Here is a 27,821-nt window from a genome sequence, read left to right as displayed (position 1 = left end):
AATCCGACAGTGTCTCTCTTTTCCTGTCTCTACATGGCAGAAGCTTTGTCTCTGTTGATGAAGAGCGTCTCCTGGCAGAACGGGTTAACCAGGACCACGCTGCTGCCGCTGTAGTCTCCGTTCGGGGGGAGACAGGAGTCTTGATCCTGCAAATGCACATGCAGAAAAAGAAAAAGAAATCAGTTAAACAATAGCTGTGACTCAGGATTCACGCTTCAGGGCTCACCATTAGGGCACACGCTGCAGTCTACTGTATCTAACTCACTCTACAGGCAATGAGCAGGCCATCTAGTGTGGAAGCGAACAGAATAAAATATGGGTTTGGTGCAGGCCGGGGCTTTTAAGGAGACAGCGAACAAAGATACCTGACAAAGCTATAGATGAACAGGCGTGAAAAAAGGAGGGATGAGTCAGAGAAACAAGACAACAGAGGGACTTAATGTGAAACGGAGGGATGTAGAAATGGTTGTTGATGGTGAGTCAGCAGTAATCAGGCACTGCTGGAGGAGGGATGCGTGAAAAACTAAATTATTTGTATTACAGCAGGTGTGAGGTCATTTTTATCGCTAATCTAATCACAACTAACATTGTCATTTTAGGTTATATAATCTCCTGGAGCCCTTGTCATCTACCCAAAGCAGCAGGCGAAGCTAAGAGGCTGCTGCTCTACAAAGACAGGTAAAGCAGGGGAACAACACCTGGGTGTCACCAGGGGCATCCCACACATGATCCAACCTCAGCCTCCCTCTGCTGATGCGCCCGCAGGCAGCAAAGGAATGCAAATTGAGCAACGGAGTAAAAGAAAGGAGACACAGTGAAATGGTCACTGGAGAGACGGTGATATAAAAAATACATGCAAACAGAGCAAAACAATGGTCAATCAAAATGATACGTATATAGTGATCGATGGGAAAAGTGTAGTACCACTTCCACCAGATGGCGACGTATTGCACTAAAAACTAAAGTCTTATCTTGTTATTTTTCTTAGTAAACCAAATGGCAAAAATAAACGGGGGATGAACACAATAATTAAAACACTTCATGGAAAAGAGCTGAGGCGGCATATTCACGTCCTCAACTCCAAAAACAGCCGATTAGCAGCATCTCACAAGATTTATATGAGTTTTCAAACCAACATGACACTTTAGGACGCCATATTCTCTGTGGTTTGAATGATTCTCAAAAAAACAATATACAGCATGCCAAACACATACATAATCTTAATTGGAATGTATTAAATGTAATATGTAATTGTCTATGTTGCTCCTGTATTTAAAGGCTGTATCTAAAACACCCTCTGCAGAATATTCTTGTCAAACTGGACTATAATATATATTCTCATCTGAAGAGGATTCCACCCGCCTAAGACATTTCTGACCAGCTCGCAATCTTTTTTGAGCATAAAACCGAATATTCATGTAACATCTCCTTTATATTTCTTCTGCACTGCCTGGTATGTAATTATGTTGAAAATACTAAATCCCTGAAGTTTTTTTTTGTGCCTAAAAACTCAATGCCATGTGTCAAATCATGTCAACCCCTCCTCCTGTCATAAAACCCTCCAAATTCCCAGAAATATTACAGAGGACACAACCTCAGTGTCCTAATTTTACGAGCATGTCACAAGATGTTTAGTCTAAAAACTGTACTTTAAATTAAATTGTGTTTTAATCCAGCAGCAGTATGCATTCTTAATAACAGCATACTAGTATACTGATAAATTAATACCTTGAAATTCGTTCCCTAGGTGTGAAAAACCAACTACTAACAAGTGATCTTAATAGATTCCCTGCAGGGAATTCCTCTTTTTGCTTGTTTCAAATGCATCTCTGTAAATTGCACTGATACAGTGTCATGCTTCAGTAGGCCTTGAGGCTTGCTGACAGAAGAGATTGAACATGGATCCTCTTGTTGTTTCCGTACTCATTAAAACCATTCTGCTGACTGATAGAGAAACATCAAGTAAACGTGCCTCCACCTCTGTGTGCAGTGCTGTACACTAATAGAGCATCAGTGTGCCAGTAGTATTGTACCTCGCTCTCCAGAGTGTGTATCTCTCTGGGCAGCTCCACGGCGTGCCGGCTGAAGTAGTCCATGGTGATGGCGTTGTTCCAGTAGCTGAGGTTGTTCTCCTGACTTGATGACTTCTTCTTCCTCCTCATGCAGCACACAGTCAAGAGCACAGCTAGAGAGAGGGCAGAAGAGAGGAAAGGAAAATGAGAAACTGAGAGCTGCTGCTTCAAATAGCCTCCGAAAGCGCCCACACTCGCTGCAGAGGTAAAGCCTGCCATGTTTCACAACAACACGAAGCTGTTATAAGAAATAGGTTTGGAAAAGAAAAATACCGCCTTAAAATGTTGCTTGAAATGGCTACTGGTGGGTGTGCCATCTAGTAATTTTGAGCTATCTAAAACAGCCCAGCTGCCCGTCTCGCAGGAAGACATTTTCAGGACTCATACAGGAAAGTAATTTATTATCCAAGGGGAAGAAATCCTTATTCCTCCATCTGAAACAGACCACAATGCAAATGCTCTTCCTGTGGTGGAACTCTACTGCTCGATTCAAATTACTCCCCCGTCTTGTTAGTATGCTATTGCATGCACTCTCTCCAGTTTAATGCAACAGGATCTAGTCCTGCAGGGTGTTTGGAGGCTTTCAAAAAGCATTCTAAAAAAAATGAGCGAGCTCACTTCCTGAAGCCACTTTAAAGCCTGAGAGGTGAATAAAACAAGAGGGTATTAAATTAATACATCACAACATTTACTACAAATTAACTCTCCGTGACCTCGGGTGTTCACAGACCTTGTTGTGAGCCGTTTCATGTCAGAACTATGGTGGAAATAGTTCTGACATGAAACTGCTCACAACAAAGCCCGTGGATTAACTTGAGTAACCGGGTCATGATTTATGGAAAGAGACATTGCTGGTGAGTTTTTTCAAATGTATTTCTTTTGGCGCTTTGAGCACCACAAGCTGAGTGCCATGTAGTCCCATTAGACTGGAAAGAAGGCAAGCATCTCTACGGGGGATATCTCTGAGCAGTTCACACCAAAACAATCTAGATTGAGAAATAGCATCGCAGGTAAAAGGAAGAAGTGTATTTTAGATTTTCAAATGTTAGAGTAGAAATGATTTTATTATCCAACTCTGCACAATAAAGCAAATGAGGCAACTTCTTAAAATGTAGAAGTATTCCTTAAAATAGATTTCTTTTTTATGATACTAGCCATCGTATAATAGGTTTTACGTCAAGGTCAGCCAAGTAATTTGGCACTTTTTACTTTTTATTAAATTTCCCCGTTTTCCAAGCTACTCTGACATTACTTACAGCACGAGGACACCGGCACACTGATGGCCAGCACGATCCACACTATGTCCATTTTGCTCAAGCAGATGGTCATGCGGGACAGCGGGGAGTCGACGGTGGGGCCTGAGCTGTTGCCGGGCGTCCAGGGGTCCTCGGTGGTGGCGGGCACCTGCCTGTTCAGGAAGTTCCCGCTGGCGGTGGAGGCGGGCTCCGAGCTGTTCCCCGGAGCGGGGCCCTCCTCGGTTGAGCTGCTGTTAAAGAGCAGCCCTCTGTGTGCAGTCACGTTCCCCAACCAAGGATCCTGAGGGGCATTGTCCGTGCCGTTACCTTGAACGAGACCGCCACCCTCCTCAGCGGTGGTCTCGTTGGGTGCAGAGTGGTTGTTTGGGATGGTTGTTGGAGTCTGTGACGGGAGTTCGGCCTCGGTGGACAGCGCTGGAGTGGACGCGGTGGGCGTTAGCTTCTCAGTCGGGCTCACGACTGGAGTCACGGACCCTTCCTTCGGCTCTGTCACCAGTTCATCGGTGGGGGGCTCGTTCACCGAATGCAGCTCCCTCAGGGTGATGGTGTGGTGCGCGGCCGGCTCTGAGGCGCCCTGAGCACGCTCCCTGAGTTTCAGGCCGGCTGCAGGGTCGGCAGTCATCGACGGAGAGGAAAGGGAGGAGCGCTCGAGACCTGGAACGCGCTGCCGGCTGGGGTCGGTGGGCTCCTCCACGCTCAACTTCTGAGGCTCGACATGGTGAGAAGCAAGCGTATCCCCTCTGTCTGATTCAGAGATGGACAGAAGAGCCGGAGCTTCTCTGGCAGTAGATCCCACGTCTATATTTGGGGCCGGTGTGCTGGGAGATTTAAGGACGCTGCTGCTGGCCTGGTTCGTGCTGACAGTAACTGGGTTATGGACTTGAGTTACCCTGACCAATTTGTGCAAGTGGCCTTGGTTTACAATATCAGAGCTCGGCTCCAGGGGCTGATTCTCATGACTTTCAGTGCTCACAGTGCTTGAGTGGTGGATGGGAGGGTCGTCATGAGCCAGGCTGTAGGTTTGGGCTTGGAGAGGCCGGGCCAGAGGGTGGAGGGCGACAGTCGGGAGGATGATGTTTGAGGGTTGAGGGTCTCCTTTGGGTGGCCATTCCCCGCTACTGGAGCTTTCCTGATGCAAGTCCAGGGCGGGAGGTTCGGGGGCAGAAAGGGGGCTGCTGTGGGCGGCTGCCATGGAGACGGAGTCCTGGGATGTCCGGCTGAGGTACAGCTCCTGTGCTGATGACACCAGTCCTACTGGCAGTGCTAGGAATGCTAGAACACCTGCAGAGAAAGAGAGAGAGAGAGAGAGAGAGAGAGAGAGAGAGAGAGAGAGAGAGAGAGAGAGAGAGAGAGAGAGGGTGATTAGCACAGGATGATGATGCAGAATATACTTGTAGCTTCATGAGTTATTGGATTTGTTTCCCTGTGGGTGAGTTTTTCAGCATGTCTGTCTGTCTTTACATAATTTCCCTCAAGGATCCACGCACAGCGAGGCGAGAGCGCAGCCGGCAGTTGAAACTGAAACTCAGGTGTCCCGCATTCATTATTCTCCTCTGCCTGTTATCTACATAACCGGCGGTGTTTGTCACTCACTAGTTCTTTATCAGCTGCATTATTCACCGTGTGTACCCATGCATGTCTAAGATGTAAGGATCTTCTGACTATGTTACTCTGCAGAAATTCTTAGAGAGCTCACTTTTCACCAAGGTCATAATATATAACAAGCAATTATTTGATTCCAATCTCCAGATAACACGGGAAAAGGTTCATTTAGTACATTTCTAATGGATTTCTAGATGGTTTCGATCATTTTCAGCACTGTGGAATTAGATGTCTTTAATGATTGAGTTAGTACGTTTTCTGAAACAAATAATCAAGAAAAAAATGCATTTAGAGGCAGTGAAATCGTCAATTGCTTTATGCTCAATACTAGACAAGATGTATTGACATTTTCTTTACATTGAACAGATTCATGACAGTCACAATAGCCCACTTAACATGCTAAAACCATCCCAGAGAACTTGACAGATTCACTTTCTCAAGCTCAATTCCACACGGAGGCTTTGCCGAGACAAGCCATTAGTCGGTGCCTGTGGGGAATATTGGTCCTATTATGTTATCCAGACAGCAAGAAAGTCAAAGAGGGAAGAACGTGGAAAGGCTTATTAATTTCCCCTTTGCTCCCTTATTGGCACTATTAAACGCTGCTAATGTGACATATTAGCAAAACACTCCCAGCGGGTGTTTTGTAGAACAGAACATGCAGAAACACAAAGGTGACGTTCTCTAAACTGCTGTCTGAATGAAGTTATAACACATGTTTTTACTACACGATTATTTTGCATTTTGTGTGAACCATTATTGCTTTATTGCTTGAGGGATAATGCTGCAATATTATGTTCCTTTTTTAAGTTCAACAAATCCCATGAAAAGTCCAAAAACCAACATCCACTAGGTTGTCGAAACACTTTCCAACTTCCAAACTGTTCGGTGGAACTCATGCATTCATTCCTACTGAAGATGTAAACTTAACGTAATGTAAACTTACTTTTTAGCAAACTTTACTCAAACGGATTTCCTTTTGAGTGTTTATGGCTGCAGGACAGCGGCCACGTGGCTCATTAAAGCGTTTTTCATCTTTTTTGGGCAGCAATGGAGCTCTGTGGCTCAGAAGAATGAATTTAAATAATTGTTTGTTTTTTCTTCTTTTCATGGGATTTGTTGAAATCAAGACAAATGTAGAATATCGCCCGTCTTATCCTTTAAAAGCACCCACTCCATTACTCATAATGAATAAAAGACCAGAAAGTTGGATTTAGTGGTATCTAGGGTGATGTTGTAGATTGCAACCTAATGAAAATCTCACCCCTCTTTTTCCAAACATGTCAGAGAACTAAGGCGGCCTTCAGGTAACGTAAGAATGCAAAAGGCCCTCTCCAGAGCCAGTGTCTGGTTTGTCCCTTGTGGGCTCCTGTAGAAACATGGAGGACTCCGTAAAGAGGACCCACTCCCTATAATATGAAGGGCTCGTTCTATGCAAAAAACAACAATTCTTATTTCCAGGTGATTATCCACTAATGAAAACATAGTAATGCATATTATATTCCATTCCTACGAATAAATCCCCTAAAATCCTAAACACTATGTACAGATTCAAAGTTATTCAAGACTGGCATGTTGGATATTTATTTTTAAAGCCATTCAAGAGAATGCATAAATTCCACAATATATACAGTATCCTTTATTGTCAAAGACTACCAAAACATGTGAGCTCTTACAGGCACACACACCATGTGCCTGAATGCTTGTATGCTTGTGACACGAAAAAGCCTCCAAGATGTGTGCACAAGAAAAGGTGCCAACATGAAATAGATGAGGGAAATCTTTTAATTCATGGACGTGTCTGGGTGGTATTCAGGGGTCTCTGCATTACAGGGGTTTAGAGAGAGAATTAAGGACAATAATTAAGACCGCATTGTTCTGAGATTCATGAAACTCCCAAAATGCAAGAAGTCATAGAAAACACGCACAGAGCCGAAAGCTCTCTTTGTGATGTCGTGGCCAACGTTTATAAGGGTGCTTAGTAACTATGGAAACCAAGTTTCCATTACCAAGATGGGCAGAGGAGGAGTCAAGAGAATAGGTGAGAAAATCTGTTGAACATGTAGAATGAACAGAATATTTCGTAAAATGATGAACTTTAAAAAAGACAACAGCCCAGGCGAATGTCAATATCAGTAATCTGAAATGTCTTTGACGGAGAAAGCTTCTTCATCCTCTTTCCTCTTTGTTCACCGGAGGATTTAAAATACACCACAGCAGCAGAATCCCAAAGCACTGACTATTTAAACTGAGCCTCTTGAATCATTAATCATATTCCTCCATACTCAATAACACAGACTACCAGGATCGAGGGTCCAGGCCCCATCTTCCATTAACCAAGCCTGTCACGTCTCTAATCCACGGAGCCCACTCCAGACTCATATCTGAGGAGATAACACACATGGCCATTCTTGATTTATGACCGCTTGTCTCTCCTAAGATGATCCTTTAGGCAGGGAAATGGAACACAGACAAACCCAAGCTATCAAAGCTTAAGTATCCGGGCTATTGTTGATCGTCTGAAATGTGAATAGTGGTTACTTTAGCACACGTTTAGAAGATAAGGACCTTTGAGATGCTCAAAAGAAGAAGAGCATTTCACCAATTATTGTAAATGGAAGACTGAAAACACAAAGGAAGAGAGACAAAAAGACACAAGACAAAAGCTAAATAATAAATAAAGGCATTATTACGACCAAATCATACGATTAATATAGTAAATACTTACAGCTGCAATCAAGGTAGAGTAATAATTATGCTTTTCAATGCAAAAAAAAGAGTATGAGCGAGGATGTTGAGTCATACCTTCAATCAGCACCCAAACGTACGCCAAAAGTACCAACAAGTCCCAACCTGGCAACCCGATACTGTGCTACACTGAATAAAACAAAACAGGCAGGCTCCCTTTAAAAAGAAAGTCATATCACAAACGGGCAAACTTAATGCTCAGGCACACACACACACACACACACACACACACACACACACACACACACACACACACACACACACACACACACACACACACACACAGGAACATATTCTTCCGATTTGTCTGATCAGGAACTCAGACGTGTGGGTTCACCCTGGAGATTAATATTTATTTTGGGCCATTGCAGTTTTGCCAAATCATGTTTTATTAAAGATCATATCTAAAATGTTTAAGAGGAGAATCTGCTTGCACTCAGACGTCTGACTGCCCACATATTCATTAGTGCTGATAAGAGATTCTGTATCAGACGCTGTTGTTCTCATAATATTCTCATTATTGAGGGTCATAATAACAAGGCATAACACAGCGAGGTATGAGTGAGTTGGTGGAAGATTAATTACTTTGAGCTTATGAGGGGATTTACATGAGTTCTTTAAGTGCCTTAAAGTTCATGGAAGGGCTGCAAAAAAAGTAATAAATAGAAAATGCATAATGTCCCTGTTAGCTCAGAGAGAAAAATAGCATTTGTACACAATCTGTTCTACTCTCACTGTTACTGCAGGGATCGCATGAACGTTGGTCAGACCAATGCTGAGGTGATCAGTTTGATAGATGTGGCTCACTGACGGCTTGGGAAGAAAAAAGCATCACATTGTTATCGCTCGTAATTTTTCAGAGAGACAACAATCACAAAACCGTGTACAAAAACAGCTGACGGATAATATCCATCCAATCTATCATTACACTGTGGCAGTGTGTTTCAACCTTCATTGTTTGTAAACAAGAAATCCATCTATTTTTGACCATGTAATATTGCACAATTTCTGCTCTGTGCAGCGATTACATAAGCATCTGTGTGTTCTTACACATGCACAGCGTGTTGCACACTGAGGCGAATGGGTGTGATTTGTCACAACGGTTGTGTGTCTGGCTGATGGAGCGAGAGCGTAAGCAGGGGGAACGCAGACCGAGAGCCCGACCGCGTCCTCCACAAAGACATGCATGGAGGGGGAAGCAGGCGCCGCGGGTGAATTAACTAGAGAAATGATTGAAAAGGCCCGAGAAGCGAATTGAGCTTTATGAACATCCATTATTGAGTTGAAGCAACTTAAATAATAAGAAAATTGGATGGCAAAGGGGCAGAATAGCGAGGTCGGACGGGGTGGGAAAATGTGCAGCGAGGAGGCCAGAGGTGTAGCGGAGAGATGTGTGTGGGTGTTTCATTAGTGATAAGACACGGGCAAAAGGGAAAAGGTTGGATAAGACACATTAGACCAAGGTCCAAAAAAGGACACTCAAGAGGAAAATAAGGGATAAGAGATTGGAGCATATAAGAGGCACATTTATATTACTCAGTTGGTTGTTTTGTGGCCTGAGAGATTTTTTTCTCACAAGTAAACACCCACAAAAGGAATCGGTCCATTGTCAGTGATGACGCAAAAGCGGAGGCGGACGACAAGAAACCTCTCAATCTTTGCTCAAGAGAAGACACAAAACAACAACAACAACCACAACAACAAAAGTGGGGTTTTAAATCTCAATGGTGGCATTGAATTAAAGGCCTTTGTCCTTGTCTGGACCGGAAGGAGACACACAGCTCACACTGTTATCACTCACACCAACATGTTGCCCTCACTATCTCTATCACCCAGCTGACTGATCACCTCAGAATAGCACATGCTAATAATACGAAGACAAACAACTCCCAGGAGATATTACTGTGAGATTATGCTCCAATTGATGTGACTAATGCTGCCTGTTTTCTGGGCTCGGGCTGTATGGAGGGAGGGGCAATGTATGCAGGAAAACCTGCTGAATTGGGGCTCTTTTCAATGCATAGGAAGCTGGTGACATTCGTTGAAGTCCTCCATTGATGCTATCAGGGACATCAATAAATCATGTTGCAAAGCAGGATCCTGCGCACTGACCCAATGCAGGCTTTGTCCCACCAATCATTCATTGTTAGATTCAATGTCAGGGGACAGGGGCCAAAGCGACTGTCACTGCATCTAAAGTTACACTGTGAACTAAAAAAAAAAAACACACACACAACATTTACTTCTGCTGATGAAGTTCTGTTTGCCTTAAAAGAACCATATTGTTCAGGTGCACTAATCAATCATACTGGAGCACTTGTGTGGTATGCAGTGCTTATGCACTAGCGTGCATGCATCATCAATCCTGAGGGGCGGGGCCACTACTCACTGTGGAAGGTTGGAGTATTTATCTTTCTTTCCAGGGGTCACCTCATGCTACATGCAATGAAGAAAGATGTGGTCTTGAATGTGCGTACAGTGACAATCTGCGGATGAGGCAAGTGTTGGAGCCCGGCCGGTCGTGTCACGTCGTCAGCTGGCAGTGGCACTATTTGAATGGGAGGCTATGTGGGAAGCCAAAAATAGGAGCTGCAAAACCATCCATCAATAAGACCGGTGACGGTTCGCCAGGCGGTACTTCTGAACTGTTCCTGCTCCGTCATCTCCATGCTCAGGCAGCGTGAGCGACAATAAAGAATAACTGTATGTGTGAGGATTAAAATGCATGCAGTCAAGGAGACTTTCTTTATAAAATGTACTAAAACAGCTTTCCAGCACCTGTGAAGTTCTATTTAGGATTTCCCTGATCTATGAACTAGAGGGAGGTTGTTTGAATGATGAATATAAACAGCATCAATAACTATCTCAATGTGCCCTTGGGAAAAACCCTCTGCCTACACTTGCTTGGTAAGTTGCTTTGAATAGTCATGAATGCCTGAAATGTAAATGAGAACTAAAGGGAATCACTGTATGTCCACCTCATTACTCAATAGGATAGCATGTATTACTGTTGGTTGGAGAACCACAGGGCATTGGAACATAACCAATAATTAAGGATGTCCTCCTCTCCGCCCAGCCGGCCCCCCATGGATCACGTTTAGCCTCGTTTATGCTAATCACAACCAGTGGACACACCACCATGGGATTCCCGCTAAATCCCTCGGGGCAAAAGGAGAGGCTTTATCTACAGCGCTCATCAGAATACCAATGAGCCTTTATCACATCATAGCGCCGCACACACACCACGCCAAAGAGTTTCATATCTCACGCTCCGGGATAACGGCTGACAAACCCAAATCAAAGCGATCATGAGCCTTAAATGGGGGGTTTTGTTGAAGGTCCAAACCCTTCATTTTGGGCTAAATAAATCTAGTAGATTAGAAACGAAAACACGGACAATTGAGACCATAAACTCTTGTTCACAATGTTTTCCGAGGTAATAATTTAAGTGAGAAGTAGCGTCATTTTCCATAGACTTTGATACAATCAGACTTCTTTTTGCAACCTGAGGAGTTTACAGCATGGGTTTAACTTTTCACACCCAGAGGTTGCCACCTGACTGGAGCAAAAGTAGAAAGTACTTGAGTAAAGTACCTCCATATTATACTGAAAGGAGCATTGTGTAATGGCTTTAGTGGCTTCTCGTGGTGCGGTTGCAGATTACATCTAAATGAATACCCCGCCGCTCAACCCTTCCCCAAGGGGCGACTGTGGCTCAGTGGTAAAGCAGGGTCGTTCTTCAATCAGAGGATCGGCGGTTTGATCTCCTATAGCCGTGACGATGAGTCCTTAGGCAAGACACTTAACCCTGAGATGCTCCCGTAGCTCCATTTACCATTTACCAAGTGTGTCTAGTGAACTACAGGGAACTACAGCGGACTTCAGGAAAAATGAGCGGTTCTCTCTGGAACCGGTGTTCTGTTTGTCCATTCTGGGCTTCTGTGGAAACATGGCGGTGCAACTCGGCGTACTTCTGCTGCCTATATGTCAATATGAACAGCTCCTTCTCAACTAAGGAAAATAAAAAGATGAATATCATATTCCATTGCTGCCAATACATCTTGCTAAATTCTACACATTGGTCCTTTAAGTACAGTAAATGTACATTCCAGTTCAAGGGCTTGAGCCCGTAAATATGTGTCGGCACTGCTAATCCTCCTCCTCTTCCTCCTGCCACTGTTACTGAAACAGTAAATAAAGGTTGTGTCATCCTTACACACGCATTATTATTGATGAAATGTGTTGTTATCGACGGTCAAGGCCGTCAATAAATGAACAAATGGTAAAATGAAATACGTTAAACTGCAGAGCTATAACAAACTGGATGAGTCAGGTGATCTCATGATCCATAAAAGGAAACAAAAGCTTTTCCTCTCTGTTTGATGATGTTGTACGAGTACACTCATCGTTCATGAATGTGGCTTTTTCAATATAGAATAGCAAGTTTTTTCATCTGACAGTTCTTTCACGACTAAACTACATTGCATTGTGTATTCCTGTATTGTATGATGACAATAATACATCCTCTAACTTCATGAGATCATCCTCATGTGGAGGCTGTCTTTACGGTGACAAACAGACACATTCCTTTGGTTTGCTTCTGGGTGTGTTCGCCTGTCATTCTGGGTGTCTGTCCCGTGGGGGGAAACGGACAGATAGGGCACGTCCTGTGGACCTCTGGAACCGTCCTGGTGGAGGAGGACTGGACGGGCGGAGTGGGTGAAGAGGCGGAGCGGGGAGGGTCCTACAGATGTGAGCCCTGCGATAAGAGGGGAAAGCTTTCGTAACAGGATAATGGCTTCCTGTTTGAATGCTCCGCAAATTGTTTGTCGGGTTACCGCGGCTTTGAACAGAGACACGTTTATCTGAGAATCAGACAGAGGGAGAATGTGAAAACAAGAACAACAAAGAGTCCTGGTGCCGTTTACTGGGATAATGATTGAGCTATAGCGACTGACAGCGGCAACAGGAAGGAGAAACGTTAAACAGGAAGATGTCTGGAATCTGAGGAGAACACTGAATTACGGGCTTGCAGTTATACAACCCTTTACACTGTACTTTACTGTTTACTCTGTTGTTGGCGGCTTTAAAAAAGACTATTAACTGTTGCAACAACACACTTCAATCATACAAGAAAAGACAAAGTCAGACTGGGAGGTTTACTCAAGCCTTCTGTAGTCATTTACACTTCAACACGCCAACTTAAAAAACATGATGCGCAAGCGACTGCCTCACTTGTCAGGCTTTGAGCTGCCAGACAAGTAACTTCTCTGCATTGTTCTAGGTGTATAATGTCATCACAACATGCTCGCTTAAAGTACATTGGGACATAGGGACCACTGACAAGGCAGACTAACAAACAAAAAACAAGACCGAGGAAATCTCTTCCTGCTCTGTCACCTGTCATGATGCGGCATCACCTGTCTCAGTTCACTTCTATCTGCAGCATCCCTTCTCTTGCATGCAGCCTGAGGATGTCAAGGCACATCTGTCTCCTGCAGATGGCTGGTACAGACAGATAAATGAGAAATGTCTCCGTATAGCACAGAAGCAGAGAATCTCAGGTGGGCCTCTGCACACTGTAAAAGAGGCAACCCCTGACGGAAGTGTACTGTGCCCGGGGACAGTCAGGCCTCCGGCGGAACTCAATCCAAAGTAAAAGAGAGCAGAGAAAGAGAGATATGGTCTTAATACAAACTCGATATGAAGCTAGCCCGCAATTTCGACTCAGACCGCTGCGATGTGACCTCGCTCCACCTCTGTTTACAGCTTAAAGCACTTCTCTCACAGCAGTCCAGTCGAGTTTATCACTTCTGAGGGATTAAGGCAGATTTGTCAGACAGCCTTTGGCTCCACTGGCCTGAGGTGGAGCTCGGGGGTGCATACCAGATATCATCATCGGCCTGTTTAGCTAACCGTCCGGCAGCCTGGTGGGTCCCAGTCTGACCCTCCATGCTCCATATTCATGTGACATTCTGCGCTGGTAGCCTGCCAGAGCTGTGTACAGAGACGTGATCCTGTCCTCTGAATCTGAAGCAGCACAGACTAGAACTAGAACAAGAACTAAGGGAATACAACACTGTATGTACAGCATCTGAACTCTACAGGTTACTTGAAGGCATTCATCAGGTCTCCAGCAATAAAGGAATATTTTGAGAATGTAGCGAGGCCTGTGGTTAGAAAAGGCATCACCCTGGATGTCCTCGTCCGCCCCCCCTGGGTTTACTCACTCAGCAGCTGGCAGCGCAGGACCTGCAGGCTTGTCTTCATGGTATCATGTGATCCGGTTCCTCCTCCACAGTGCTCATGGTTCTCTAGTGAAGACAGAGAGAGAGAGAGGGGGAGCAGAAAAAGAAAGAGAGGTAAGAAGAAACTCAGCGCTCAGATATCAAAATCACATTTAAGCCACTGTCTAGAATCAGTGTGACATGCTGTGATTGTGCCGGGCCAGGTTTAAGTAGGGTAGACACAAAAAAGGAACGAAGGCATTGCAGATAAGATTGTGCGGCTTAACCTTGACACTTTAATCCTTGTAATGACTGCCAGAAAACAGTAACACCTCTCACAGCGGATCATATGAATTACACACAACTGAAATGTCACAATAAAACACTATGTGCAGCGGCGGTCAGCCTCCGCTGCTCGGGCTTCAAATCGGCGTTGGCATCCTGCAGGCTGCGCTGGTGAGCAAAACCGATTATGGAGCATTAAACATTGACCAGTAAGCCTTGTTCTGAGACTTCCACTGCGTGCATGTCAGCCAGACAAAAACCCATGGGTGCTCTTTAGGAGAATGACTCACTAGTGGCCTTCTGTTAAATGAAAGACACACACACACACACACACACACACATCTCCTTTCACCCCTAGAGGAGTGTGTGTGTTCGCCTCCCTTTGTGGTAGTGCTCTTGGGCAACACACATGCCCACACCTCTCACCTGCAATAGTCCGCATAAGCAGACACACACACACACCTAAACACCATTCAACCTACCTGCATGAATAATCTGTTGTGACTGTGACATGTGAAATTGGATTTGCGCCCCCCCAGAATGAGAGGTCTGGTTTCAGGCAACCTGTGTTTCTGTGTGTGAGTCGTGTGAGATGAGGGAGGACAGATAACAAAAGCAGAGGGTAGTAGGGCGCTGATCCTTTCATAAGGCCTTATTTCTCATAAATGGAGCCCCGCTGTGAGGCAACACACTACATCTGAGTCATCCTGTTCTTTCTGCTGCCATTGCAGCAACCTTTCAACGCTTAATCTGTTTTGAAATATTTAGAAAAATGTGTTGAATGAACATAACTGATATTACATCCATCTACCCATCCACCCATCTACTGTCTGTCAGATATTTTAAAGGATTTCTGTAGTGTTTGCCTCGAGGGAGAATCAAAGGCATCAAATAACGGTCACAGCATTGTTACAAAGGACAATTTAGAAAAACAATTCTCTATCCCTCCTCCTGACTTCGTTATACTGTTACAACAGGGAAAGATAAGAAGCTAAATTTGTTATCAGGGCACACGTTTAGATGACTAACACACACAATTTTGTTCCAAGTGTTTGACAGAGCTTAACTCACAGCTGTGACTATAACGCCGTGGGCTCAGACTCGATATGGTGCGGGTGATTGCAAAAGAGTCGAGGCTGCAAGAATACAGTAGTAAGAGCAGAAGATGAGTTTTTCCTGAGGAAATGACACTAGCTGCAACCGTCCCGAAACGCATCATTGCGTCTAACTAATGCTGCAGCTCTGTACCGTTGGAGCTTTACTCCTTCCCTGTGTTTACATTTATATTTTTTAGCATCATGTTCCTGGCTTAATGAGCTCACTGGCAGGGTGCGATGAGAGCAGCTGAGCCTCTCCACGGTGATTACACCTCATCAGCGCTGCCAGGCCAGCTCCGCCTCATAGACACGCTCTTTAATTTGCAGGGCACAAGAGGTGAGGCCAAGCGAAGGCGAACGGGGGAGACTAGAGATAGTGGCACGGAGGGTTTGATTTGTACTTGTTACTACAGAGCAGAGCGAGGTTTTTGTTGAGAAAGGAGGACAAGCTACACGGACAAAAGACAAGCCTCCTGCTGCTGCGAACACAGGTAGAAGATAATAAGAGATGACAGTCAGGGTCGCGGCCCTACAACCTCAGAGAGGATGAGAGATTCCCTGGCTGCTGCTGGCACTTTGTTGCCGCAACGCTTAACACTCTCCCACCAACACAGAAACCTGGATTCACTTCCAGTACCGCTGGACTTGTTCGCAGATGGGAAGCTGGTGAGGGATCGTGTCCCTTGCTACACAAGGTATTCCTACTGGGTGAATGGAGGCCCTGCATGGAGGTGGAGTCTGCTCACTCAGACGTTGCTGCTCCGTTACAAAGCGCAGCCCCCTCATTCATGCCCACACACAAAGGGGCTCAGACAAAAAATATGCAGAGTCATCTGGAAAAATTAAGCCTGGCTACACTTAATACTTGTATTTTACGCTCTGATAAACTTTCAACCTCAGTGGTGTATTACTCAAACTACAAGGATCACATATTTGAACCGGTACATTTACAGCCCTCTGTACAGTGCTGTTTTTGGCTTGAACCTGGAGACATGGAGGTGAGGAACTTTGTGGACAGCATGTGACAGAGGAAGGCAACTTCCTGTGGGTCAGAAAAGGCGGATGTCTACACCCTCTCCGAGTCAACAATAGCGCCAGGAGTGACACGGAAAGAAAATGGGGGAAATTTGAAATCCACTCTGACTTCACCCCTCGAAAAAAAAAAAATATACTGTATATATATATATATATATATATATATATATATATATATATATATATATATATATATATATATATTTATTATTATCAAATTAATGAAACCTTTTATTGCAGACAACTTCAACAACACTGGCTTCAACCATAATAGATCCGCTGTAGAAAGGCATCATACATCTGGAGCGTAGCACTGTGCACATAGATAGCAGCCTAGCTTCCCACTGGAGAGGGAAAGAAAAGTTGCATGGCAACTGACATGCACACAGATGGCAGCCATCACCATGGCAACCCTAATAGTACATTACATTCAAATTCATTCACAAGGACATTTTCGGGGCCCAAACTGAACCGGGGTGGTGGGGGGAGAAGTGGTTTTGGAATTACCGAAAATTTTCCCTCCCCATAGGCAGAGTGAGAAATCCAGTAACACGCTTTTCTATGGGACCCCGTGCAGGCTTTGTGTTTCCAGTCCTGCTGACAGGACCTGGTCCTGGTCTGAATAGTGTGTCTGGAGGGGGCGCAGACTAGAGGCCAGAGCCAAGGTCACCCGGGACGTCACAATGAAATAAAGCCTATCACTCCAACTCTCCGTGGCCACCGGCCGCAGGGATAACAATGCTTTTAATTTTGGACTTCCCTCTATTCTGCGGTTATGTATAGGAGCCGTGGCAGCAGGCTGGCTGCTTGCCCACAGCGGCTGCAGCCTGAGAGCTTTTCCATAACGAGAGGAGGAGGAGGGAAGGGAAGTGTGGGAGGCGGCAACGACGGTGCGAACTACAGTGTTGTGTTCTCACAGTCAACTGATAACTGGACCTCTAATCACGACTGTTCTGACTGACGCTTTTCTTTCTGCAGCTCTGACGCCGCGCTCTCACGCTTCGGTTTATCTCTTGGTCGTGCCGCTTCTCTCTGTAGAGAACAAAGAGAGGTGAAGCGTGACACCTGTGGCTGAGACGTAATTGAAGAATCTGGTTACGTCAATGCTGAATGAATTGCATCAATCCCAGACTTTCTTCAAGTTGTGTGAGGCAAACTTCCCTCAGCCGTGCCCTTCCACAGCAACCCAGGGGACATGCTTACACAGATGGTGCCCATTTTTCCGTTAATGCTTGTTTTACCCTTTGGTGGAAATTAAAGAACACTCCCAGATCGCTCCGTTTCTGTCTCTGTCCACGTGTTTTTTACAAAAAGGTTGTGGCTGTAATTCAGGCGCTACCTCTGGCAGTGTTGACGCCATCTTGGTGACCTTGCAAAACAACGTACTGCTTGGCACCAATCATGTGAGACTGTGGCTTATTGTGCAACAGGGAGGCTGATTACTGATTACAGCTGTGAACAATTCTGTTATGAGACCATTTTCCGTCAGTGGGAGGGTTGAAAAGCAGTGCCGATGACTCAAGAGAGACTCTGGGGCTTTGATAACTTAATTGTCCTGCAGGATACACACAACAACTGAATGATTACGAGTATTGATTCCATCCAACAACAGGCCTAAATTAAATGCAAGCAGCAAGAACCACAAAGCAGGAATAGGTTTCCAGGGAGCTCTCTAATCCCTCCATCCCTGACGGCGGCCATATTGCTGAGTCACAGTGGAGCGCTGTCAGTCGTGGCCCTGGATGCTAAACCTGGCGGGATGAGTTGCAGGTGCTGCGTCATAAAGGCTGGCGGAGGAGGATGTGCAAGTTATCAATCAGCGGCATCACTCCCCTCCAGGTACAGCAACACACCTGCCATTAAAAGAGCATTAGACTCCCAGCATGCCGTTCACTGTGAAGTACCACCGGAGGCTACGCACTACCCTCCCTGTCACCGTCAGCCACTACTGTACTCCATCTGGTAGCACAAAAGCAGGAAAACACTGTTATTCTGTGCAAGTACGTCAGCAGATTTGCTTCAATATTCGTTTATTAAAAGAAATACTGAAGATGTAGAAAGTGGACAAAAGTCAGGTAGGACCACTTCAGAGCACCTATTGGTCCTCAGGGGAACAGTGTGTACTGAAGTGCTTTATTTCTCTATTATCGTTGTCTCGTCCCGTAAATTTTGAATTTTTTCTGTATTTTTTTTCCTGTGAATCGGGGACACCGCTGCAATCTTTTGTAAATGTCAACGCAAAGCTGATTACAGATGTCGACAGGCATGAAAGAGCAAGATACAAACTTTTGAAAGCCGTCTTTTAGGCCGACAGGATGCGAGTAGGAACGTCACGATTATTCTGGCCCAAATAATTGTGGTTCACGATATTATCCCAATCATCAAAACATGTTAAAAAAAACTCTTTACATACACAAACCTACTCACTTTATTCCATTTTGTTAAGAAATGACTGGTTGTAGTGCAGGTGGGTTCCAATATTTTAGAAAGAAAAGGAAGATAAACTGTATTTGTTTGTCATAGCAACAAATCTTTCTTAGCGGGAGGCTGCTGAAAAGCAAAAAGGGAGCAACTAGGGGTTCAGTGTCTTGCTCAAGGACACTTCAACATGCAAACCTTGCAGTTTCAGACCACTTATCCCAATGAACTACAGCCACAGCAAAGGAGGCAAATCCAACCCAGATGGGACTTGAACCCACAATCCCCAGCTCCGGAGGCTGATGCCTTATCCATTAGGCCACTGGGTCTATACAATGGAATATTGGAATGAAAAAAAAAAAGATTGGAGATGGATCTGTAGTTGTTGGGGATGTCAGGGTCAAGGCTTTTTGGGTGTGACTGAGGTGAGTTTGAGACAAGGAAAAGGGGAATAATACTGGGACCAGCGTGACAGAAATGTCAACTTTTAAATCTGCAAATTCCTTCAACCAGTGTGAAACATGTTGAGATAACTGTTTCTGTGACGGTCAAAACAACAACCTCTTCTCAAGAGAAAACCCAAACATGATGTCAGAGTAAATTCAGAACAAATGTTACCAAAAAGCAGAGTTCAAGTAACCAATAATAATAAGCACTTAGAGCTTTTCCAAACCAATCTCCGTCTATGAACCAGTTAACTTCAAAAAGAAAAACACCTCCAGGTTTATGTTCACATGTCTGAGGATGCCAGCATCATGCTTATACTGACAGATCTAATGTGCTCAGTGAGCAAGCTGTCAGGTCACATCTATGTCTTGGCTATCGTCCACAAGTTAACATATTTCATATGCCAGTGCTGAGGAGGCAGGACAGTGCAGCAGTAAAGATGATGCGCTTGTCAATAGTCATTAATGTCGAAGCCACGGAGAACAGCAGAGGACTGGAACACTGTTCTGAGTGTGTTCGTCATGTAGTCACAGATATCAGCGGGATTGTTTTTGGTTTCTTTAACTTACTTTGAAGCCCTCTATCCTCATCATTATGAATGATACGTCCAAAATGTTACCACATTACCATTGATTGAGTTTTCTGTTTCAAATTTGTATTTTTCACCCCTTTTACATTCATTATGGAGGCAACATTATGGGAAATAAATAACTGAAATATTTCATATCACATCTCACTTCATCTGTCCATTAAGGTGATCACCTTACATTCATATAGTGACACGGGATTAAATACAAAAGTGGTTTACAGTTAGCAGAGTATTTTCTTTAGAACAGCACCCTAAAGAAACTAGAAGGTAAATTATGGATTATAATTTACAATTATTGAGGACGCCAGGACCGAGTACTTACCACTATTATAGTTCTGTTTACTATAATAGTGACAAAAGGGCCATAAATATAATTTTTTAAAGTCATATAATAAACAACAGCAACGTAACGAAACAGTCAAACATAAAATTGACTGTTGAGTTGATTTTTTAGAACGTTTAAACCCTATCCTTACTTGAATGGAGATAAAATAATCCCATTGTGCAGCTTTTCTCGAGTTTCCAAATGTTATCGGATTGATTTGATCAAATTCGGATGGGGGATTTGTGACACTCAAAACAAGAATTAGACTTCTTTTAAACAGATTAAAATAAATCTCATAAATGTATCATCGTTATCATGGAAGATTTTATCCCGAAAATGTTGAGATTGTTTATAAAAAAATCCCCACCAAACATAGTAAAAAAGCAGGAAATCTCAGCTTCACTCTCTCATCACACCAACAAAGAGGAAAGCTGCTGTGGCTCTCGCAGGATGAATCAGTCTCTCACTTGTTCAGAGGACAACAGGAAGAGCTCCTGCGCTCGGGGGCACGAGGAGGAGAAGAAAAGCATCACCGGCCTCTTCATTTCTCAGCGCGCACACACACACACACACACACACACACACACACACACACACACACGGCCACGATCAATTACTGAAGCAATTCATCAGAGGAATCATGGCCAGAGCCCGGTCTGTGGGCGTGGGAGCACACGTGAGACACAGATAGAGAGATAAATGGTCGCCGGCTCGATCTCCTGCCCATCTGAAGGAGTCCATTTTCACAAAGAGAGTTTTAAAGCATGAGTACGTCACAGCTGTTTTACATCTTTTGGAGCTCTCAAGTCCTTTAGGGCCACGTCAAGTCATTGCAAAGTGCACGTCAAGATCTTACCAATTTATAAAACGTAGGCTTTTGCTTTCAAGTATCAAGCCAAGCAAGCTACGTTTTATAATGCTCAAGTCAAAATCTGATCTCTTACTTTTTGTGACTTAAGTTCAACTCAAGTCAGAATATCAAGGCAAGTCCTCAATGAGTCAAGTCTCAAGTAAATCAAGTACAGAACAAGTCTTGAGTCATCTTTTAGTTGACTTAAGTCTGAGTCAAAGCTGACGTAGTCAAGGTTGAACTAATGCCTAGGAGTCAATTCCAACCGAAGACTCAAGTCTCTAGTCTCAAGTCAAGTCTTTAGGAAGTATTGTCTCAAGTAAATCTTACATTAGTTCAATCCAAGTCATTATTGTGACTCGTGTCCCACTGGAGTCCAGGTCTTAAGTCTCAGGCCTCACAGCATTCAAGTCTAATTAATGTCTGAAGTCAATACCTTTGTAACTCGAGCTTCAAGTCTTTAGAGAGTCAAGTCTCACGTGAGTCAAGTGACAAGTCCCACAATGGTTCAAGTCAAGACTCATGTCCTCAATGTATTCACTCAACACTGACCTCCTTATTCAAGTCTTTCGGGAGATGAGTCTCAGCAATCAAGTGCGGTCTCAAGTTGTTATTTGATGACTTACGTCCTTCCCGAGTTCAAGTCTTTTTTTAAAGGTAAATATCCGAGATAGGGAGCATTGTAATTACCTCTCAACATGTCGACTCATAACTAACAATGCCAACAGCGCTAATAGTGCAAACTATGAAAAAAGTGCTAACAGAGCTAACAGTGTTTACCTGAAGGGGAACCGGAGGATGGGTGCTACTCTCACAGGAGTCAAGTCCAAGTCAAGTCCTCGTTTTGTTGACCCAAGTCTCAAATCCTGTCTTTTTTGGGATAAGTCAAGCTCCATCTGTCAAGTTAAACCTCAGTTTTATAACGTAAATCAGACTCGAGTCTCAAATCTTTAGGGAGTCACGTCGACCAGCGCCGGTGTGTTTTTACACAATGAGAGTCGGTGCCAGACTCACCGTATCAAACCAGGCATTCATTAAAACCAAGGCCAGACTGTCTGAGAGATTCAGCAGGGGAACAAAGAGCGAGACAGGTAACAGAGCCCTGGGGAGGAACCTGTGACAGACTTTGTTATATCACCGGGAAGACGACACCACCGACTGAATATCAAGCACTTGGATGATTGAAGCCGCGCTGTCAGTGAATGCATTTGATTAGCGTGGAAGTCAGACCTGACAGGTCAACTGCACACAGTGAAAAGTTTATCCGGAGATGTCCTCTGTGTTTCAATGATCACTCACGTTGGAATCCATTAAAGACAAACGCCTTTTCTGACACATTTTAAGAAAAGGAGTGGCGAGTACAAAACCAACTAAAACAGAAATAGAAGAAACAGATTGGGAGTAAGTCTGCACAACCAGAAAAAGCTAAATTAGAGATGCTTCCTCACGAAGCACCTCAATGTATCACATGTGGACAAGCTGAATCTGATTAGATGGATTTATCCTATAAGTGGATAGATAATATTTGTCTTTTTGTGTGACACTCACACACCTGGAGACCTGAATCACCTGCAAACACTCTGCACAAGCGCGTTTCACTTCGGGTAGTAAAGGAGCAGCCATTGGGATTCAGCTCAGTCCTCGCCACTGTCTGAGTCGTAAATATCCTTCCCTCTGTCTCCCTCTCTCTCTCTCTCTCTCTCCCTCATTCTTCTTTCCGTCCTCGTGTGACCCCCCCTGACTGAGCGAGTGACTGACTGCTACTGCGAGCGGCCCGGGGGATGAAGAGTAACGTGAGACTACAGCGTGTCACGAACCCGCCACGCTTGTCACAACCGGTAACGCAATCAAAAAGGAGCATCACTGCAAAATAGGTGAAAGGGGCTTAAGATGACAGGTACATTCACCTACATTCATATGCGGACGCATAATGACACCCGCCGCACAGAGACGTTCGCTTTTTGTGATGCAGCGGTGGAAACACAATCCAGACACTCAAGGAAACGCTCGTTTTAACACAACCCAGCTCTGCAAAGGTCACGTTAGAGCAGATCTACATGTCCCCATATTAGGAATATAAATATATGATCACACCAGAGATTGTCTGACTGATGAAGCTGATACGCATGCAAAATGACATAAATACAGATCTAGATAAAACATAGTATTTTTGAGCAGCATTTGTTTTCAAAAGGGGACATTTAATTTGCCTACTTTCCCTTTTGTGAATCTGCACTAATGAAGCGAAAATGATGTAATGTGTGTGCACAATGCGTCGCTTTCTGTTCACTGAAAAGAGAACAGTAGGGGAGAAGGTCAGAAGGCAGCATGAATAATGTAAAAAAAAAAAGATCTTTTACAAGACTTTTGCAGCTTTGAGCAAAAGTGAATAATTAGACTGCATATGGAGCTAAGAAATCTGTTTGCTAAAATGAACACAACCCTTTCTTTGCCCTTTTTCTCTTTCATATCTAAAACACCCGGGGGAAAGCATTCGATCAAAGCCTCATCTTTGGCTTCTGTCTCACAGCCAGATTTCTAGAGCGTTGCATCTGACGGTGCGGCTGCAAACTGTCAGGCCGACCAACAGATTGATATGTAAAGTGTGCCTCTCCCGCTTGGCCACATTGATTATCGGACCAGCGCCGCTCAATGAGGCCACAGTATTGGATAACAAGCACATAATCCTCCCCGTAATGGCTGTCAGAGATCTAAATTTACACCAGGAAAATAGCTTGGGAGACCTTTGATGAAGTATTTGACCTCGTCCATCAAAGATTCTATCGCTGCTGGATGGATACGCCTCTGTAGACGCTCCTTCTTCCTCCAACTTCAAAAGCATTATTTTTCCTTTTAGAAGGACTATTTTCAGAATTGATTTAAACTCAACTAATGTGGTTTTGACTACAGCTCCTGATTTAACGTCCCGGAGGCTGAGACAAGCGGTTCACTGCGAGTCTGTTCAGTGATAACTTTCATTGCTGTGTGTTTTCCAGGCATGGATCCTTGGCAGGCTGAGGATGATAGACGTACTTTGCATACATGCTGTCTTAACTCCCAGAAGTCGGGGGAGGCTGTTACCGCTCTCTAAAGTGATCTCAGCGGCTCTAACACGGGGCTTGATGTTGTAGAAAAGCCATGAGCTGCAGGGCCTTCATCTCCAATCTCTCTTTGCTCCCTACTTCTTTAATGTCATGTCGAGCTTTCATCCAAATACGTATCCTCCTCTTCCTCTTCTCTCATCTTTACTTCACGCTCGGTCTTCTTGTGCTGAGTCCCTTGAACCAAAGGGGACGTTGTAAAGCTGCCAGTCTGGAAGCTGGCAATCAATTATGGGACATATATATATATATATATATATATATATATATATATATATATATATATATATATATATATATATATATAGGAACCAACAAGAAAACAAGAAATCTCAACCTTTATTAAAGCTCTACGTCTCTCTGTGCACATTTTAAGAGACAGCACAGAGATGACACTTGTCAGCATACAAGTTAAACGCTTTAAATCTGTACTGATCAATATGTTTACGTTAACATTAGATCAAATTACTATTTATAATGTCAAAGAGGCTGCTCATGGTGACAAACCCACAGAGCATTATTACCCAACCCTGCAGTGTTTTAGCATCTTTTAGCTCATTGTTTTGGTTCATTCTTACTGCTCTCACCAGCAGCAGCTGGCAGATATTTTCAGTAAAAAATCTAAATCTAAAATCCCACTCAATGCTTTTTGCACAGCAGCAAACAGCCGATAAGATGAGGGGGAACATCAAGCGGCTAAACAGCCAGATATTTCTTTGTTGTGTTGATGGAAACACAGCTGCAAATGGATGCTAATGTAGCTCCATGGCTGACAGGTTCACCATAACAACTTCATATGAAAATAATAAATCAGTATTGCGTTTTTATCTTTTTCGGCTGCATTCAAGTGGATACAAAAAACGCACACACACGACAGAACATTACAATTGATTGTACTTGTAATTTCTCCTGCACGAATACACTTAAAACTCAAGATATAGTGTTTTAATTTAGAAACAATTTAAGTCTTGATTTTGCAACTTCATACAAAACAGTCATCATGCAAATATCTGCTCACAAAAGAAAACCGCAAGCTGCTATTGTGACTGAAAAGTGACATTTCTATGATTGAGAAATTGTTTAGACGTATGTAAGCTGTGCGTGAGCATTGGAAAGACTTCTGATTACAAAGATTAGCAGAACTACAGACGGTTGACGACAAAGTCAGAGGAACAGTCGGCATTGCAGACAAATCAGCTACGTCAGATGTCCCTGTAAAGCCGGTGACGTGAGTGTCCTCCACCTGACAGCCTGTCTGCAGCAGGTTGAACACCTGTCACACCTCACTTTCTGCCAGTCAAGGCGACGGCCGACCTGCCGGTGGTAGCCGAAAACAGAGTGACTCAGCTGGAGAAGCTTTGTAAAAATGAGTCACGTTTCTTTGTTGTTTGTATTTTTCAAAGGTTGAATTACTTATGTGTGAGATTTAACATCCGAGCGGGGGATTAAAAGGAATATATTCAATCTGCAACAGACGGGAAATCTGTGTGTAATTATATAACCATAGAAGAAGAGCCACTTTCCTGAATAAAACTCTGCACATTTGCCTCGTTTTGAACTAATTATTTCCAAATTATGGTCAAACATTTTCTCCACAGAATGACACAAAAAAACAGGAGGACAAGATGAAGAATTCCTCATTCAAGAATAATTTGTAAAATAACGTTGCTAGTATTTGCTTGGTGCAACTTTCACTTCTAATGTATGCATCGGATGCATGTTAATGCCTTTTTATATATTTTCCGAGATTTGGAGAACCGTTAGCAACATTCATTGGACATCCCGGCCAATCGTCTCGCTGCTCAACCTGTTCTCTTCTCCGATTGGTGAGGCAGCAGGTATTTTTAGCTCCAGATCGTCAATAAAGGCAGACACTTCTCCAGAGGTTTCAAATTGAGACGAACAGACAAGCCAGCACTTCAGCAAAAACAGCATGACACAGCAATGCAACGCCAAGGGTGCTGTGAGCCACAGTCTGCCCTGCAGCCTCCCAGCGTGCCTCACAGTTAACACGAGGCCTCCCTGACCTTTACCCTCTCGTACAAGAGCAGGTGAATCTTTAATTAACGCCGCCGATACTTCGTCACAGAGAGCGAGAACACACGCACGGAACCAGTGAGTGTGGAGGCACAACTGCTGCAACTTTAAACTGCGAAAGGAGCATTTGTCAAAGTGCTTCTGCCTAGAAGTCCCCAAAGTGAAGCCGTTTCTGAGGGGAGGAGTCAGTCGTCTTCTGCGCCGGCCTCCGAAGAAACGATGACTCACACATCGATAAAGTTGAAAGTGAACTGCCCCTCACACCCAGACGAGCTCTGATGAGAGGATGGATACTCGCATATGTAAGAAGGGTGAAGTCAAGCTGCATGTGTAAATGATTCACGTCATCTAACAAAGTATCGTGCACGAACATGAAAGCAATTGTATTTGCCTCGAGGGTGAGAGATTAAAAGATGTAGTGGCGTAAGGTGACAAACCAAGCGGGTGTACCGACTCTGCGTGAGACCCAGCCCTACTCTTCTTGGTTTTCACTCCGCGCAAAAAATAAGACGCCCCCGGGTTGCCGCCAACAAAGAAGGCATAATATCACAAACAAGCTTAATCCCTTCAAATCAGCATAACAGATTTAACAGGGCGGGACTTTGGGTTTATTTCAACATGCTGAGGGGTTGAAAAACAAACCCTGGGCTGTTGTGTCAGAGCAGTTGGAAGTCTAATGGCACTCAAGTCATCATTATTATTAAAGATGCTGTGAGGCGTAAGAGACTGATGCTATAGAAGAGGATCGGGACCCCCTGTGGGGTCATCAGATAAATCAGAGGGGCCATGAGATAATCTACGAGATTAAAAACATATTGTTGCTTTAAATTGTGAAATACTGGATAATTGACCTAATAATGTAATATTTTAACTGCTGATGAGGACCACAAGACAACAAATAGTGAGTTTTGAGATTATTTTGTCAAACATATTGATCCCAAGATTAAGAATGAACTCGCTCAAATATAATACGGTGTAGTTCGGGTCTCTAAAAGAAACTATGTGACAATACAACATAACTCTCTTGGTCGGACAACAGCGCTTCAAAGAGAAACAACCCAAAAATGTTGGGAAAGATAATATGCTGAGTGTCTTATACCTCTGAGACTCAAACGCAACAAAGGAAACCCCAAAAGGAAGTAACTAACCAAGAAGATTCTTTTGTTCCATAACAATATACATATTTCAAGATGTCAGGGAGCAAAAATGTGACAGTAGGCAGTGGAATTCACCCGTTTCCTGTAAACATACGATCTGATAATCTTACTATTATAAGAGTATGAATCACACAGGAGCAGGACAAGGGGAAAGGTCCTTTGGTGCATTCAGGAATGTCCATGAGGTAGACGCAGCAACCCAGTGCTGGACACACAGCTTGCAAAGCTAAAGGGGAAATACATATGTTTCCACACACCTCAGTCCAGGAAGTTCCTCACTCCACACACACACACACACATTCCTCACTGTACCCCTTGACGCGACCTCTTGTCTGGTGACAATGGCAGGAACGAAAAGCACGGGAGAAGGATGTTTTTTTTGGGAGGGGAGGGCGGCTATTGTACCTCGTTTCCTTGAGCGGCGCAGCAGAGACCGCTGAGAGCCAGCTGGGACGAGTGACCGAGAGGAGCAACATCCGTAAAGAACGTCCAAGGTCCAGAGATTTCCCGCCGGGCGATGACCACGTGTCTGGAGACGGGGGGAGAGATGTTGTATTGTTCTCCTCTCTCCTCCG

The 27,821-nt window shown here is 44.1% G+C and overlaps 1 protein-coding gene across 1 annotated transcript; it reads right to left on the bottom strand.

Annotated features, from left to right (window-relative positions):
• Positions 1-29: 29 nt before the first annotated feature.
• tmem108 (transmembrane protein 108) lies at positions 30-27,821 on the bottom strand (the record flags this gene model as incomplete). The annotated part of the gene is made up of 5 exons (XM_079234228.1): positions 27,652-27,821; positions 13,909-13,992; positions 3,329-4,609; positions 2,034-2,185; positions 30-146 (listed from the first exon to the last, which is right to left on the bottom strand). The coding sequence occupies exons 2-5, from the start codon at positions 13,946-13,948 to the stop codon at positions 30-32; spliced, it is 1,590 nt and encodes a 529-aa protein (XP_079090354.1). The 5' UTR covers positions 13,949-13,992; positions 27,652-27,821.

This window comes from Taurulus bubalis (assembly GCF_910589615.1).
Source record: "Taurulus bubalis genome assembly, chromosome: 18".
Classification (NCBI taxonomy): domain Eukaryota; kingdom Metazoa; phylum Chordata; class Actinopteri; order Perciformes; family Cottidae; genus Taurulus; species Taurulus bubalis.
The sequence above is the reverse complement of the archived record's forward strand: the minus strand, read 5'-3'. Positions and strand labels throughout refer to the sequence as shown.